This window comes from Anser cygnoides, chromosome 3 (assembly GCF_040182565.1).
Source record: "Anser cygnoides isolate HZ-2024a breed goose chromosome 3, Taihu_goose_T2T_genome, whole genome shotgun sequence".
NCBI lineage: Eukaryota > Metazoa > Chordata > Aves > Anseriformes > Anatidae > Anser > Anser cygnoides.
The window spans coordinates 85,630,968-85,646,253 of NC_089875.1; the positions used below are offsets into that span (position 1 = coordinate 85,630,968).

Below are 15,286 nucleotides of genomic sequence, written 5' to 3' on the forward strand. Positions count from 1 at the left end.
AGCAGAAGCTGGACTAATAAGGAAAAAAACACTCATACTGAAACAGAAAATTCTTCCATAATATGAGAGTAATAGAAAGTAACAGGCAAGATAGATTGCTATTGGCATAAATGTTCTCATTTTAGAGAATATTGTTGCAGTCTACCCCAGCACGAAAGTTCTTTTTTAATTGCATTGCAGTTCTTTGGAAAGTGTTTGCGACTGACCAAAATAGCAGGAATATACCAGAGATGCTTAAACAAACTCTTGCAGCCTCCTGTGGGACCAAGACAGCATCCTTCCATTGCAAACATATTTCTCACATCTATTAGTCTTCCAGTGTAACGTAGTTTTTAAATGTCACGTGGTTCTGCAGCATCCTAATAGTATCTCTTGGGGAAAATATTTTCCCTGATGCCGTAGGGATCCTTAGGAACAGAAAGAAAAAATACTAGGCTGGTGATGCACCTCCGTCTGCAGATTGCCAGCAGCTGTAAGTTGTCAAATAGATGTATTGACTTAATTAGTCTGGCTAAAACTGTCACGTTTTCTGTTGAAGCATGATATGAGATAGTGGTGTTTTATAGGTGCAGTACTGCCCAGTTCTCAGCTAGCACCTGTAACCGTAGTCAGAAAAAAACTTTGTAGCTTTCAAAGAAGTACTGTATATATACACTGTGCAGTATTTGTACCATCCTCAAATACTGGTTTTCACAAAAAAAAGTTTCTTTATCCTTGGTCTTCCCATTAAGCAAGTAATTTTACTGCATATGTCTGAGGGCAGGAAATGGGATAACTTTGTATATACATGAACCAGATGTTTTTTTTCTGATCTCTGTAACAAGGGAAGATGTAGCTCTCTGAAGCGTTCACAGAGGCTGTAGGGCTCTCCCTTGAGCTTTTACTTTGATTCCTGTTTTGCGGGGATGGGAAATTTGCCATCACGATGTATTTAGCTTGAGAGAGAGACCAGAGAATCAGGACTTTCTGACCACAAGTTCAAATTCTGTGAGCCACTTCTTATTTTTTTATGGAGCTACAGCAGTCCTTCCTGTTCATTTTGGTATTTGCATAGTACAAGTTAAGAGAACTCTTGTTAGGCATTGCCAGCATCAAATCCTTCATTTCTGTTTGGGCTATAGCATGACTCTGAGAAAGATGTCCAGTACTGATTAGTACTTCAAATGATGGAAACTTTATCATTTTCCTTGATAAGCTGTTTCAGTGATTAATCATCATGACTCTTTGCTGCCTTTTTATTAAATTAAGCATGCTAAGAATTGCAATTCCATATCCATTTTCCTCTCTAATATATATTTATTTTCTGGAAAAATATTTTTGTAAGAATTTTCCAAACTGTTTTCCAACTTTTTAACACTCAGATACATTATAGAAATAATAACATTACTAATTCTGGGTAGTTAAATTCTATTATTACCCTTATCAGAAATTCAGTTGCTCATGCATTCAGAAATTATATTTGCCCTTTGTTCTGTACCATCTCATTAATAACCCACGTTTGGTTAGCTACCATCGTCTGATTTATTTTGATTTTTGCTGTCTTTTGCTATTTTAGTGTGTACTGTTAGACTAAGCTTAACTTAATGAGCCAGACTGGTGTGTGTAAGTTATCTGTCTCCTTTGTATACCTCTCTGCTCTTACTAAGGCAGGAAGTACTTACACCTCTCCACAGAGCATCAACGGTCTAATCACAGACCACATGTCCCCCAAGGCCTCTGAATTGGAATTGATTAAATAATGATGCATTATTCAATGTTGGTTGACAAGGGTAATTGGACTTGGAAGTCTGTATAGTCTGAAAGTCCCTGATCCAGGTTCTGAAGACAACCTGTAAAGGACACACCTCGAAACTTACCTTTGTAAGATGAAAAGTGTCCCCAGGACTATTGCATATATTTCATGTAGCTCTTTATTATTATTATTTTTTTTATTATTTCGTAATGTGATAGGTCACAGGGCACCACTTTGTGTTCTGGATGTTAGTCCAACAGAGCTATCTGGCATCACACATTTTAAAAATTGAATATTGAAGAGTATGATGGTGGTGATGAGTAAAATCTGTGCTCCCCAAGAAGTGCACATGTATTCACTCAAAGTGGCAGGCAGGTCCCTTCGATAGCTCAGCTGGTAGAGCGGAGGACTGTAGAGATGCCGCCTGTGGGAATCCTTAGGTCGCTGGTTCGATTCCGGCTCGAAGGAGACAGCTTGAATTTTGAGCCAGCAGCGTGCTCAGGTGGCCAAGAAGGCCAACAGCATCCTGGCTTGCATAAGAAGCAGTGTGGCCAGCGGGGCTAGGGAAGTGATTGTCCCCCTGTACTCAGCCCTGGTGAGGCCGCACCTTGAGTACTGTGTTCAGTTTTGGGCCCCTCGCTACAAGGAGGACATGGAGGTGCTCGAGAGAGTCCAGAGAAGGGCAACGAAGCTGGTGAGGGGGCTGAGGGAGCTGGGCTTCTTCAGCCTGGAGAAGAGGAGGCTCAGGGGCGACCTTATCGCTCTCCACAGGTACCTTAAAGGAGGCTGTAGCAAGGTGGGGGTTGGTCTGTTCTCCCATGTGCCCGGTGATAGGACAAGGGGAAATGGGCTAAAGTTGTGCCGGGGAGGTTTAGGCTGGATATTAGGAAGAACTTCTTTACCGAAAGTGTTGTTAGGCATTGGAATGGGCTGCCCAGGGAAGTGGTTGAGTCACCATCCCTGGAGGTCTTTAAAAGACGTTTAGGTGTAGAGCTTAGTGATATGGTTTAGTGGGGGACTTGTCAGTGTTAGGTCAGAGGTTGGACTCGGTGATCTTGGAGGTCTCTTCTAACCTAGACGATTCTGTGATTCTGTGAATCTATGGGCACTGTGGCCCTCTTTTGCACAGGTCACAGAAAAAGACAAATGCAGATTTTTCCCTAAACTAGTTTAATTTATGATAAATTTAGATATTTTTGTAGACTTACATTGCTGTATGATTTCTTAGGTTGATAGTGAGTTGTCTGGACTTTATCAAGCCTATAAGATTAATGGTTGTTAACTACATATGGGTATGTTTATACACTACATATTGAATTAACAACTGTAAAGTTCTTTATACAAAGACCCCAAGTTAAAATCCAGTTTGTCTTCTTATTACGTTCCCGGGATTTCAAGTTCCAGAAGGGTTTATTAAGTCAGGAACATCATTGTGTTTGCCTGAATGTGTTACTTCCAGACCAGAGCCATACTGTACTACAGCCAGGTTAATAACCCAACATAGAACCAGTTCTGGAGTTTGTAGTTTGTGTTAAAGTAGGAATTGTGCTTGTATCTTTCTGCTGATACTGAATTTAAATATGAACACTGGAATTAATAGGAGTGTTACTAGGTCAGATCACAGGTTGATCCAGAAATGAAATCTTTTTCAATGGGCAGTAATAGATGTGTAACAGTACGGCATGTATTGAGGGGTGTTTCTGCAGGTGTAGAGAATTGTCTAATGAGATTTTATTATCCATGATTTTCGTATTTGATAAGCCCTTGATGAACACTGTTTCCCTGAGTTTTTGAAGACTTTTTTGAGCATATGTATACTTGTAGCATGAAAAATATTTTCCTGTGGTGAGTACTGAGCTATATTGTGCCTTGTCCCTTCTTTTTGTTTGATTCAAACCAGATTATAATTTCACAACATGAGTTAATGAGTATTAGATAACTTTTCACTCTTCAGCTTTTCCTCAACATTTGTGATTTTATACATCTCAGTGATGACTCTCAGTTTTCTGCCTTTCATGCTTTCTCCTATTATGTGTATTCAGTTCACACGTGGGAACTGTTCTGTACCTCTTACCATTAATTTTTGTCAGTACTTTTTTGACTTGAAGGAGAGGGATTGTTTGAGAACTGAATCCATCGCACCTTTCTGGAATATCATAGGTTGTGTTCTTTAGTTCTTTCCTAGTAACTCTGCATGCTCTGGGGACCTTTTCTGCTTTTTGCTGAAGTGGGATTCCTATAAACCTGTCCACAGTGACTAGAACTTTTTCCTGAGTGATGGTAGACACATTACAGCATGATTTATTTAGCAATTATTTCTTGTGTGCGTTATTTTGCCCTTATCAAAGTTGAATTTACCTCATCACTTTGTCACTTGGTATTATGAGATTCTCCTGTTATCTATTAAAGGTTGTGCTGTGTGATCAGTAATATTGCCAGATTTTAAAATTAATATGAAACTTGCAAGCGTGTAGAAGGCTGTAATAGTCAATGCGCATCTCTGAATATGTAAACATAAAGATAACAAACTAAAGTGCAAAGTTAACTATATACTCTGGAGAGTATGTTAAAGTTATGCATTTCTTTTTCAGAATAACTGAGCAACATTTAAATTACATTTCTTTATCCTACAGAAATCAAAGGAAAATACCAGAGTATTTTGTAAGCGCTGCAAGACAATGCTGGGAGAAACAATATCATCAGGTATGGCATATACAGACTAAACTGGACTTGACTGCTTCAGCCAATGAGCACTGGAGGTTAAAAGCGCCGGAGAAAAATAGCTTAACAGAAAAAATGCAGGGCTGATTCCTACGTGTTTGTGTTATTTTCTTCTGAAATAGGTGAGATTGCTTTCTCTGTTAGACCTTGAAAGTGACTTACTGTGGAGATTTTCCTCGTCCTAGTTTCTCTGGCATATTAAATTTGTTGCTAAAGCTTTGGAAGACAGGAAGAAAGATTCCAGTTTATTAGGAATCCCAGTAAAAAAGGAGACCTCAAAAGTTACAGGTTGTTTATTTTGCTATCATTCTTACAGAATAATGGAAAGGTTAATTCAGAACTTGGTCAGCAAAGAACTAGAAGCTAAAGATATCATTGCTAACAGCCAGCCTGATTTCATGGAAAGGGAATCTTATCAAATAAACATAATATTTCTCATCAAGTAATGATGAAATTTTGAGATTATTGGTTTAAAAGTTATTATATTGAATTGTTAGGGCTTACCTGAAGTAGTCTAAAGATGAGTCTCTGATGGTCTTTAAAATGCAGTTATTAACAGGAGAGAAGCAATGATAAGGCTGTTACTAGCACGGTTCTTTCTTTCATTCCCCCTCTGCTGTACTGCAGCAGTGTGAGTCTAGCTCAGTTCAGAGAATACAAAAAATTTAAAGAAAATGCAAAGCCTGTTTCAGAAATAAGTCATGAGGGAGATAGAAGACAGTTACAGAAGGTTCCGATTATCCTGTACAGAGATCTAAAAAGCATAGGCTTTAAGAAAACCTCTTTTAAGGTAAGGTATTGGAAACCCCACAAAGCAAACTGTAATACTGCAAAAACAGGGGCTAGAAAAGAGCTTTATGGATTGTTGTGAATAAATACCTTCACCTAAGCCTTTAGCAACCAGTAGTTGATATGATTGCAGGGTACGGGAAAAGGGAAATAGCGTGTAGACATGCAAAGGAATTGTCCTGGACTTTGTACATTGCTAAGGTTAGATAGCTTGTCAATTATTTTGAGCATGTTTCATCAGTGGTGTAGGAAATTTCCTGTTCTTTGAACTCTGTAACAAATTAATCACAGATGTATAGCAAAGTCTAGACAGAACCATTTCTATGAGAAGAGACTAGAGAGCAGGTTTGACTGTCATGCTTTGGTGCTTTCTTATGAGCAAAGATATCAGTGCCTTGAAGATGAAACTGGATTGAAATGGTGTAGCTGTGGAGGCCAGATCTGGCTTTGCCTATTCTTCCCCCAACTTTATTGCTACACGTTCTTAGGCTTTTTTGTTAGGAATTCCTACCTTCTACCTCTCTGCAAGCAAACATCTCCTCAATTTCCAGTGCCCATTCAGCAATGGAACCAATTCCTTGCTCAAGATAATAGCTGGAGATGTAGTATGACTGAACTGGCTTCTTTTTCTCCTGTCTCTTAGATCTAGGCACAGCATGGAGCAGACTAGAATTAAGCTTTGAGGTAACATATAATTTCCTAACAGTGAGGATAATTAAAAACGTATAATACTTATCTGGACAAGGGGTGGGACGGCCAAGCCTTTGGAATCTTTGTAATAGGATTAAGTGTCTCTGAAAAGCTTGCTTTCATCCAGTTTTAATGGTGTGTGCAGGCAGAGGTCAAATGGGTCAATCCTCTTTACCCTTAAAATTTATGGAATTGATGAATCCTTTTTTGATGTTCACATGTTAAGGCTTAGTGGAATGAATTTATTATTCTGTATACTTGACCTGTTTTGCTTGCTCTCTGGTTAGGCAGTGTTTTAGCCTAGACCCGGAGCTTCAGTGTGATAATCTTCGACCTGACTTTATTGATGAAGATTAAATTCTGAACTCAAACTCTTCCATTTAGTACTAAAAGGATGTCTTAGTGGAGGTTTTTGGGAATACATGCATTGAAATTTGGAATGTATGGTTTGTATATTAGTGTTAAGTTAGTGCAATTTTAGAGAAGAGGTTCTATTCTGCTCTTTGAGCAAAGAAGAAAATTATTCCCTTGTGTGTGCTGTGTGTTATTAAAACTGTCTCTTGTGATTCACTGCAGCATTACTGAGCAGCAGAGGGTACTAAAATACTTATGTAAGCTATGCTGATCTCAGTACTTTAGGAAAGTTCTTTCAATTCATCTTTCAGGTTTGGCTTTGTAGCAGTGCGTAATGGGCAAGAGTTAATAGGCACCAGCAAGCATTAATACATAAAACATTTCAGTCCAAGTGTTTTGGCTCTTGCTTACTTTGTTTCAAGTTGATTGCTGCTAGTGTTAAACAGGGATCAATATGAATGACAAATTGCTGATCATGTAATTAGCTCAGAGCAGTTTTCTTTTGGTGTAATGTATGTTTTCTGTTTGTGGTTGCTTCTCCTCCCACATACCAAAGCAGGAATTTGATCACCTGCTGAACCTCTAACTGAATGCAATTGAAATTGAATTGAAAAAAAATTTTATAGTATAGTGATATAGTGATTTACAGCTTAATCTTAAAAATTTTGTTTTTCTGTTGCATTTAAACGTGTTTGTCATTTCAGATACTATTAAATATTATGTCACTGAGGTGATTGTACAACCATCTGAGGGAAGTTTCAAAACAATACCAAGGTAAAAAAAAAAATCAGATAACTTGCTCAGTTTTATATTTTGGAAAGGATGCTAGAAATGTAGGAAAATTCAGTTCATTCAGTAATTAAGTATAGTAAAGTGCTATCAAGTTTTACGTATTCATAGACTTAAGCATTTGAAAGATACTGTAGCCTGTATTCACTCATATAATTATGTTTGTGTTTGCATGTGTGTTTATAACATCAAGAGAGATTGTACACAGTTTGTTGCAGCGTCCCACTATTCTGACAATAATCCAAAATAAATAGTTCAAAAAAATAAACGTTTTAAGTTTTCATGGCATGTGGTGACTAATTATTGAAATGGAAGGCTACATTACGTAAAGTTAAGTAAAACTTGCAGTGTTTAATTGTGAGGTTTTTGAATTTTCAAGTAATTCAATTTGAAGTTAAGACTAAGATGGTACAAAATTTGATCTAGCTGTCTTCTATTATGCATTAGTCACAGGTCTTTTGTGAATTATATTTGAAATATGTGCATTGTTCTGAACTTTGCTGTGTTCGCATGTGTAAGATACAATAGGGAAAAGCTTTTACTCAGCATTTGACATTTGTTGTCAGTCAAAGGAAAGGATTTGGAGCAATTTAGTCTGCTGATGTGTTTAAAAAAAATCTGTTAAAAGATCGTGTTGCAGGAATTAAGTGCGCTGGTTGGGGGAGAGACAAAGATAAAAGAAGCTACATTTCTCTATAAAAAGTGATTATGGGATGTGGTGGAATTTACAATATGGAGTTTTTCATATACTTGCACTGCATTGGTATGAATGACTTTGACAATGTAGTTGTTATTAAAACAAATAATATGTACTTAATTCTTAAACAGGTCTCAATTTGTACAGAGCATGGTTGCTCAGTGTCTTATGGAACTGTCCTCTGCTAAAAGCACATTTAGATTCACCATAAAAGGGGATGATGGAAAGATCTATATTCTGGTAAGTTTTTTATCTTAAAAAAAATTTAACATATGAATCGCAGCTTGTAAAACACATTATTTATGCTGATCGTGATTGTATGTATAAAGAAAAATTAATTCAAATTCTTGTGTTGAAGTAGTTCTGAACAGTTCAGTTCATGTAAGAAGCTTTCCCCATTTTTTTATGTAAGCAAATGTATGTGCAGAAACTTTCTCATGCGTAGAGTAATGAAAATACTGCGGATGCACCACAAACAGCGTAGTGTTGTGGTTTAACCCTGACAGGCAGCTAAGCTCTATCCAGCAGCTTGCTCGCTCTCCCCTAGTGGCTTGGGGGAAAGAAATCAGAAAGCTACAAGTGAGAAAGCTCATGGGTTGAGATAAAGGCAGTTTAGAGGTAAAAGCAAAAGCTGTGTTCACAAGCAAGGCAAAATAGGGAATCCGTTTGATACTTCCCAGTGGCTGGCTGATGTTCAGCCACTTCCAGGAAAGCAGGGTTCATCACAGGTAATAGTTTCTTGGGAAAACAAATGCCATCACTCCAAGTGCTCCACCCCTCCTTCTTTCCCCCAGCTTTTGCTGCTGAGCATGACACCACCAGGTGTGGGCCATCCCTTTGGCCAGCCTGGGCCAGCTGCCCTGGCTGTGTCCTCTCCCAGCTCCTGGTGCACCCACAGCCTCCTCGCTGGCAGGGCAGCACAAGGAGCAGGAAAGGCCTTGGCTCTGTGCAAGCACTGCTGTGCAGCAATTAAAACATCGGTGTGTTATCAGCATTATTCTCATCCTAAATCCAAAACACAGCACCATAACAGGTACTCTGTCCCAGCCAAAAATCAGGACACACAGAAATAACGACGTTTTCTACTCAGAAAAATACAAAAAACTTAAATTTTGGCTTTGTAATATATATCTCATTTTTCTTGCTCCAGTTTTTCTTATCTGTAATCACTACGAGTTCATCAAATTTTCTAGCATCTTTCACAAATACATTCTTAGGTCAGCAAGAACTACTAATGTAGTCACTACATTGCATTGCAAAGTGAAGTGCAAAAAATAGTTGCCAATTATACTTGATGTTCTAATGCTGTTAAACTTGGTTAAGCTTTATAATTACCTGATAACAGATAAATTCCTCAAACTTCTAAGATGGATGGAAATTTGAGTCTGGAATTACTTTAATAGTAAACACTTGGTATAACCAGAGATGTTTTCGTTTAACCACGTATAGGCACAAAATGAAAAATGTGGTAGAGTTTGGAGTAGCTGAATACTAACTCCTGTCTTTCAGTAATGAATCAAAGTTGGTTTTTGGAGTCGGATTCAGCAGTGAGAGGGAAAGGAGGGGGAAGATAACCCAAGAAAAGAAATGTGTCAAAATAGGAGAGACCTCTCTGTCAGATACAGATTAATGGACCATGTTTTAGAGGGCCTGAGCAGAACAAGTTTGTATTTGCCAAGTCTGGAGAAGGGGTTGTTGAAGCAATCAAGATGTGAGATAATGAGTATCTAAATTACTAATAAAGGGCTGTTAGACTGCAGTTGAGACAAGGACATACTCTGAACAAGTGTTAGAATGCTACTGTCAAAAGTTACATATCAACACTTGTGATACGTGAAGTACTTTCAGGATGACTTCATACATACAAAATCGGATGGCTTGGATACAATTAAATGGATTAATTGCTTTCTCTAAAGCAAGCTACAGAAAGCTACAGCTACAGCTTTTGACAGCTGTAACTGCATTGTTCCCTAGACTAGTTTTAAAGACAGTCACCTTCTGAAAAGCGTCCCAGGGGGCTCCTTCAAAGGAAGCTGTTAACAATTTCAAAATAAAGGAACTCAGTTTAATTAAAGCTAAGTGAGGTGGTAGTACTGACCCGTGCGTGTAGGACACTCCTGTTTCATCTACATTTTTTCCAACACGTCTTCAACACTCAGCTTAAAGCACTGTGTGTAATGGCCCTAGCTAGTGGGGTATGTAGGTTCAGGCTATGAATGTGTTCTGTGAATTACCAGAACAAAATCAAAACAGCCACTCACTAAGCTAAGTGCAGTTGCTTGTCATTGTTTGTGTGCATATGCTCAAGTGGTTATCCCCTCCAAAACTTCTTTATCTCTACATCTCTTTCCTTGTTCATGGAGCTTTCACTGTGATGTGCTGAGCCTTGGGCTCTGGTAAACTGTGACATATGTGACATATACTTTGTGTCCTGTTAACAGTGGCTTTCTCCCTTCACAGGGGATGTCGTATGTCTGCTACCTGGCATCATGCAACTTGTTTTACTTGAAGTTGATTAGGTCATGAGAAACAAAAGATTACAGTCTAGTGAGCAGCACTGTGTAAAATCTGTTTTATGTGATAAATATTTCATACGCAAGCATTTTATACTGGCTCAGGACTTGTAAAAAATAATTTGCATTGGTAACTCAGATCACTTCACTACTCTGGGCTACGAATAAAGGAGAAGCCTGACTTTTTTGTGCAGTGTTTAGCATCAGAGCCCTGAATCCAGCTTAGAACACTAATACACAATCACAAAGATATTAGATAAAATCAGTAAAGTGATGCAAATAGTTCAGATTTCTCAAAATTCTCCCCAGTAAATTTCCCATGAACTGCTGTGAACAAGTACTGTTGAAGAACACCAATCCCCTGAGCAGTCGCCATCCCTGGAGGTCTTTAAAAGACGTTTAGTTGTAAAGCTTAGTGGAGGTTTAGTGGAGGACTTGTTAGTGTTAGGTCAGAGGTTGGACTAGGTGATCTTGGAGGTCTCTTCCAACCTAGATGATTCTGTGATATTTAATTAAATTTTATTTTCCAGGTAAGGCTCTGTTACAGCCTTCTGTGCATCCTAGCTTTACTTTTAGACCACATTAATTGCTATCTTTTTCCTTGCATGTCTTAGCTCTACCTGGTCATAACTATGTTTTCTAAAAATCCTTACTTTTTGGCACTTCCAGTGGGCAGCCTTTCAGTTTCCTGTCTTTAGCATTCAGTCATTCAACACCATATGCTCTACTAATTCCTTAAAATAAATAAATAAGTCTTATTAGTGACTGTGGTGTATCAGGCATCAGGTTTATTTTATTAACTCCTGTTTTTCTCCTCCAGAGGCTGAGCAGACTGTGATAAGTAATAGTGAAAGTAAAATGTCAGTTTGTTTGTTAACACTTTCGTAGGAACTGTCAGAATGTGGCTTTCGTATCAGCTGTTTGTGACATCAGATTTACGATCAGAGTAAAGGAAGAAATTGAAATTGATGTCATCCTCAGTAAAATAAATTATTTCTTCATTTATAGATATGGCTTTTAAATTCTGACACATTGCTGGTGGAGTCTTCAGGAAGTTCCTCTTCCCACAATGTTTTTACGCTGTTTGGAGATATTTTCATGCCTAACTCTGGACCAGTGGGGACCTGGAATGCTGTCAAAGTTCTTTACCAGCCATGCATTAAGAGCAGGAATAAAGAGTAAGTATAGCCTGTTCTGGCCTCAGGTTCTGATCTTTGTTTCGTCTTGCTTTTTAGGTGAGCAATATTTTTTGAAGTTCTTTGGACAATCCATTAATCACACAGGTGTACATACCTTTTGAACTCATACATTTATTTATTTTTTTAAACGAAATGCCAGAGAAATAACAGATTTAGCCAAAGAGAATCTGCTGGTTAAATTTTGATGCAAAAATTTTAACACACAGGCAAAAGAGTTATGTTGTACTTGCAGGCATACTGATAACTTGGGAGATGACACAAATAGAAGTTGTTTCCCTCACACAGGAGAGTAATGTGCTTTTTTATTTATTAGTTTTCCCCATATTAACTCACGGTATACTTTAGAGCTTGGTCTATTGACAAAATATTTGCAAACCTGCTCCATTCTTAATATTTCTCATGATTAAACTCTTCAATTCACGTTAACTTTTTTCTTGCTTTCTTATAAGTAAGCCTAAGAATGTCAGGTTCACTGTTCATAATGTCATCTTTTTGTGGTAACTGCTCCGGTTAAGTATTTCAAAAGGCAGAAGAAATCTGCAGACATCCATACAAGTTTGTGTACAAGTTGTTATGAACTATGCTAATTCATCCTTTTACCTAAGATCATGTGCTGAAGCAGGAACCCTCTTGTTTAGTGCTGTAGCACACTTTGAACCACAGGTGGTAGCCCAGAGTGCTTTATGGAGGACAGAATAATTTGGGTAGTTTTCAGTGGTGTAACCAATGCATGTAGGTTTAAAATAAAACTTAAAAAAAAAAAAAAAAGGATTTATCTGGTTAGATTTGGTCTATTTCAGTATTGCAATTGCCTGTAGATTTTAGATCACAGAATGACAGGATGGTTGAGGTCGGCAGGGACCTCTGGAGGTCATCTGGTCAAGCCCCCTGCTCAAGCAGGACCCACAGAGCACGTTGCCTAGAGCAGATGACTAGGTAACTACTTCAAGTTTCCTCTGTGGAAAACAGTTCTTCTTTCCAAGATAGCTTTCTCAGCTTACACTGACTGCCTAGAGAAGTTGAACTTCACTTTTAGTGTAACTGTCTAAGGTTAAGAGTTACTGGGAATGAAGAAAATATGCCTTTTGAATCTGAACACGGTAAATAAGTGTATCTAAATTAAATAGTGTGATTAAAACTGCTGTTTTATTTCCTGTAATGTTAACTCAAAAGGATATATTTAACTGCCACGTTAGATGTGGGTATGCAGCTGAACGGCACTGGTTCATAAGAATTAGCAGCAATATATTTTCATTTGTACAGTATTGATTTTAGTGTCTGCAGATTTAATTAAACATTTTTTGTATGATATGTTGCTGTTGTGGTACTGATGTGTAAACTGAAGCATAAAACTAAATAAATATTTAAAATACATGGTGGATGAGGATTTTTATGTGATTCAAATATATTAGAGGCTTAGGTGGACCAATTACTTTTTAAAAAAAAACTTAGACCTGCTCACAGTTGAAAATGAGGGAAGGGTTAGTTTTATTGACTTTTTTTTTTCCTGTGAGGTGATCACAGCTCCTAGTTCTGCTGTTACAGAAATAAAGGATTTGGGCAGAAGAGCAAAAATATTCAAACCCTCATTTCCTTTTTATTGTTTGTTTTAAAACTGATATGATGTGCATCTTTAGTCTCCTCTAATTCTCCAGAAGAACTCTTACACATATATGTTGTGGGGACAGGAGAGCTGGTTGTTCTGGTTTGGTATTGATTGATGCACGACTTTGTATTTTTTCCTTCTGAGGTGCAGAAACCAAAGTTATTGTTGATTTACTGTTGTTTTCCCACTATTGTTTTTCTAGTAAAGCACAATGAAAAGGACATAAATGCTTGATTCTGATTCCACTAACTCATTTATCAGTTGACTTGGAGTAGTGCCTGTATGTGCAATGAGGCTGAGGTCTTTCCGTATCGAACACTAATGTAAACACATCAGAAGAAAAAGATGCCAAGCAACAGTGCAACCTACTTAATGCAATGTGTTTGCGTTTAGTTCTCAAGTACTTATTTCAAGAATTCTGAACAAAATGTCTGATTTCTTGAATAGTGTGAGTTTCAAATGTGTTTTACATACCATATTCCAACACTTTGAGTTGCTTGTTTCTGCATACACACATACCTTGGAAATACTGCCAAGGTTTTGGAGCCTATAGTCTGCTCTAAGGGACTAACTACATCATCATTCTGAGCTTTGTGTAGTCTGTGAATGAAAGAATCATCTCCAGAATAGTGACTGAGATATAAAACAGAACAGGACTAGGGACACTTGTGGAGCCTTGGGAATTAATTATTAACAGCTTTGCTCCGGGTACTTTTTTCCAGCCAGCTCGGTATGTTAGATTGTGTCACTTAAGGACATTCAGCAGCTCGTAAGGCAGTGCGAAGTTAAGACGTGGTTAGGTATATCCAGACACACTATTTATAGTGTGGCTCTTGGCATTTCTCCTTGCAGAGCCCTATTTCACTGATCTTTGAGGGTTGCCTTTGAAGTGCTGTATTGATACAGCCTTTGCATCTTACTTCTTCAGCTATTAAACAGCTCTAGAAACACACATGTCCTATGTGTGATAGCATGAGTCCTGAGTAGGTCTGCCTGCAGTTAGGCTCACGGCTGTTATGGGATCTTTATGAGCAGTCCTGCAACAAATGAGTTGGAACTATATGCGGAGGAATAGTATGCTGTCATTCCTTGGTGAAGGATGCCCCATGCATTTTCTGCTCTGTTCTTACTGGGATATTTATTGGTGCCTGCCACTCTTCTCTCAGCAAGGCTCCTTTTCTCCACCTACAAGTCTGCTGTGCAGACAGGAGAGGTCTTCCTTTCAAGTAACAGGTTCTCGGCAAATAGCATGTTATACAAAAAACTTTGACTGCTGGGAGAGATAATGTTAAATACTGCTGAAGTGCGAGTGTTGTAAAAATGCATGAAGAAAATTGAAAATAAGGTCACATAGCAATTTGACTAAGTTCATCTCAGAAAATATTTGTGAAGGTACAGTTAGAGGAAATCATACTTCGCCCTTCACAGTAGCGTGCTAAGCAAAGCTTTGTTTGTCAAAAAATATTGATAGCTTTTTATTTCTCGTATGCATCTAGAGTCTCTCTCAATGGTTTACAGCTTTTTGCAGAAGGCTTCTCCTAGGTAAGAATTCGCTGCTTATCATTTGAGATAATGAAAGCTGAAAAGCAACTTCCAGAAATTGTTCGTGTGTTTTTTATTAGTTGTAAAGGGATAGATTAAGCTAGAAAAAAATGAGTTTGTGGCTCAAAACATGATGTTTTTGGAGTTCCAGTGCTTTTATTAGAGTTCTATGATTACAACAGAGTCTGTGTACAGTGGGAGGTTTATGAAGCTCAGTTACTGATGGATTGCAGAATGTCAAGTTGTCCCAAGAACAGCTTTCACTCTGTATATGATTCTACAGTAATTCACCTCTCATAAAAGTTTCAAGCTGTCCTAAAATTGTCTGAAATTTCTTTAATGCTATAGTATATCACTGATTCTTGTATGCCTGCAATGGAATGCCTTTGCCTAGTATTTCAGTATCTCTTGCTTGTAGAAAGTATACAGGGAGCACACAGACCGAGAGTTGACTGACTGAGGAGCGACCAACCTTCCACTGTTCTGTGGTTTCCTTACAGTGAGTTTTGTAGTTTAAGAAGCTTGTTGTGCTATCTCTGGAATGATTAAATGAGTGGGTGTGACTGTAAATGGACTGTAAGGATCTGTTTTATTTCAGATAATCTTTATTTATTTATTTTTCTCCTGTCCCTTCATGGATTCTTTTGTGTTATC

At 38.0% G+C, this 15,286-nt stretch overlaps 1 protein-coding gene and 1 non-coding gene across 5 annotated transcripts in view; both read left to right on the forward strand.

Moving 5' to 3' along the window:
- Positions 1-15,286, forward strand: part of UBE3D (ubiquitin protein ligase E3D) — an 81,990-nt gene that overhangs the window by 9,509 nt on the left and 57,195 nt on the right. For all 4 annotated transcript variants that reach the window (XR_010830488.1, XM_066994617.1, XM_066994619.1 and 1 more), the window contains exons 5-8: positions 4,366-4,435; positions 6,991-7,060; positions 7,904-8,012; positions 11,294-11,463. Coding sequence is in view for 3 of the 4 variants with exons in the window: in XM_066994617.1 (XP_066850718.1) it covers positions 4,366-4,435; positions 6,991-7,060; positions 7,904-8,012; positions 11,294-11,463 (419 nt within the window). In the remaining variant the exon portion in view is untranslated. The remainder of the gene's footprint in view (positions 1-4,365; positions 4,436-6,990; positions 7,061-7,903; positions 8,013-11,293; positions 11,464-15,286) is intronic.
- On the forward strand, positions 2,111-2,200 carry TRNAY-GUA (transfer RNA tyrosine (anticodon GUA)). The gene is given in 2 exon segments: positions 2,111-2,147; positions 2,165-2,200. It is a non-coding gene; the product is annotated as a tRNA-Tyr (tRNA).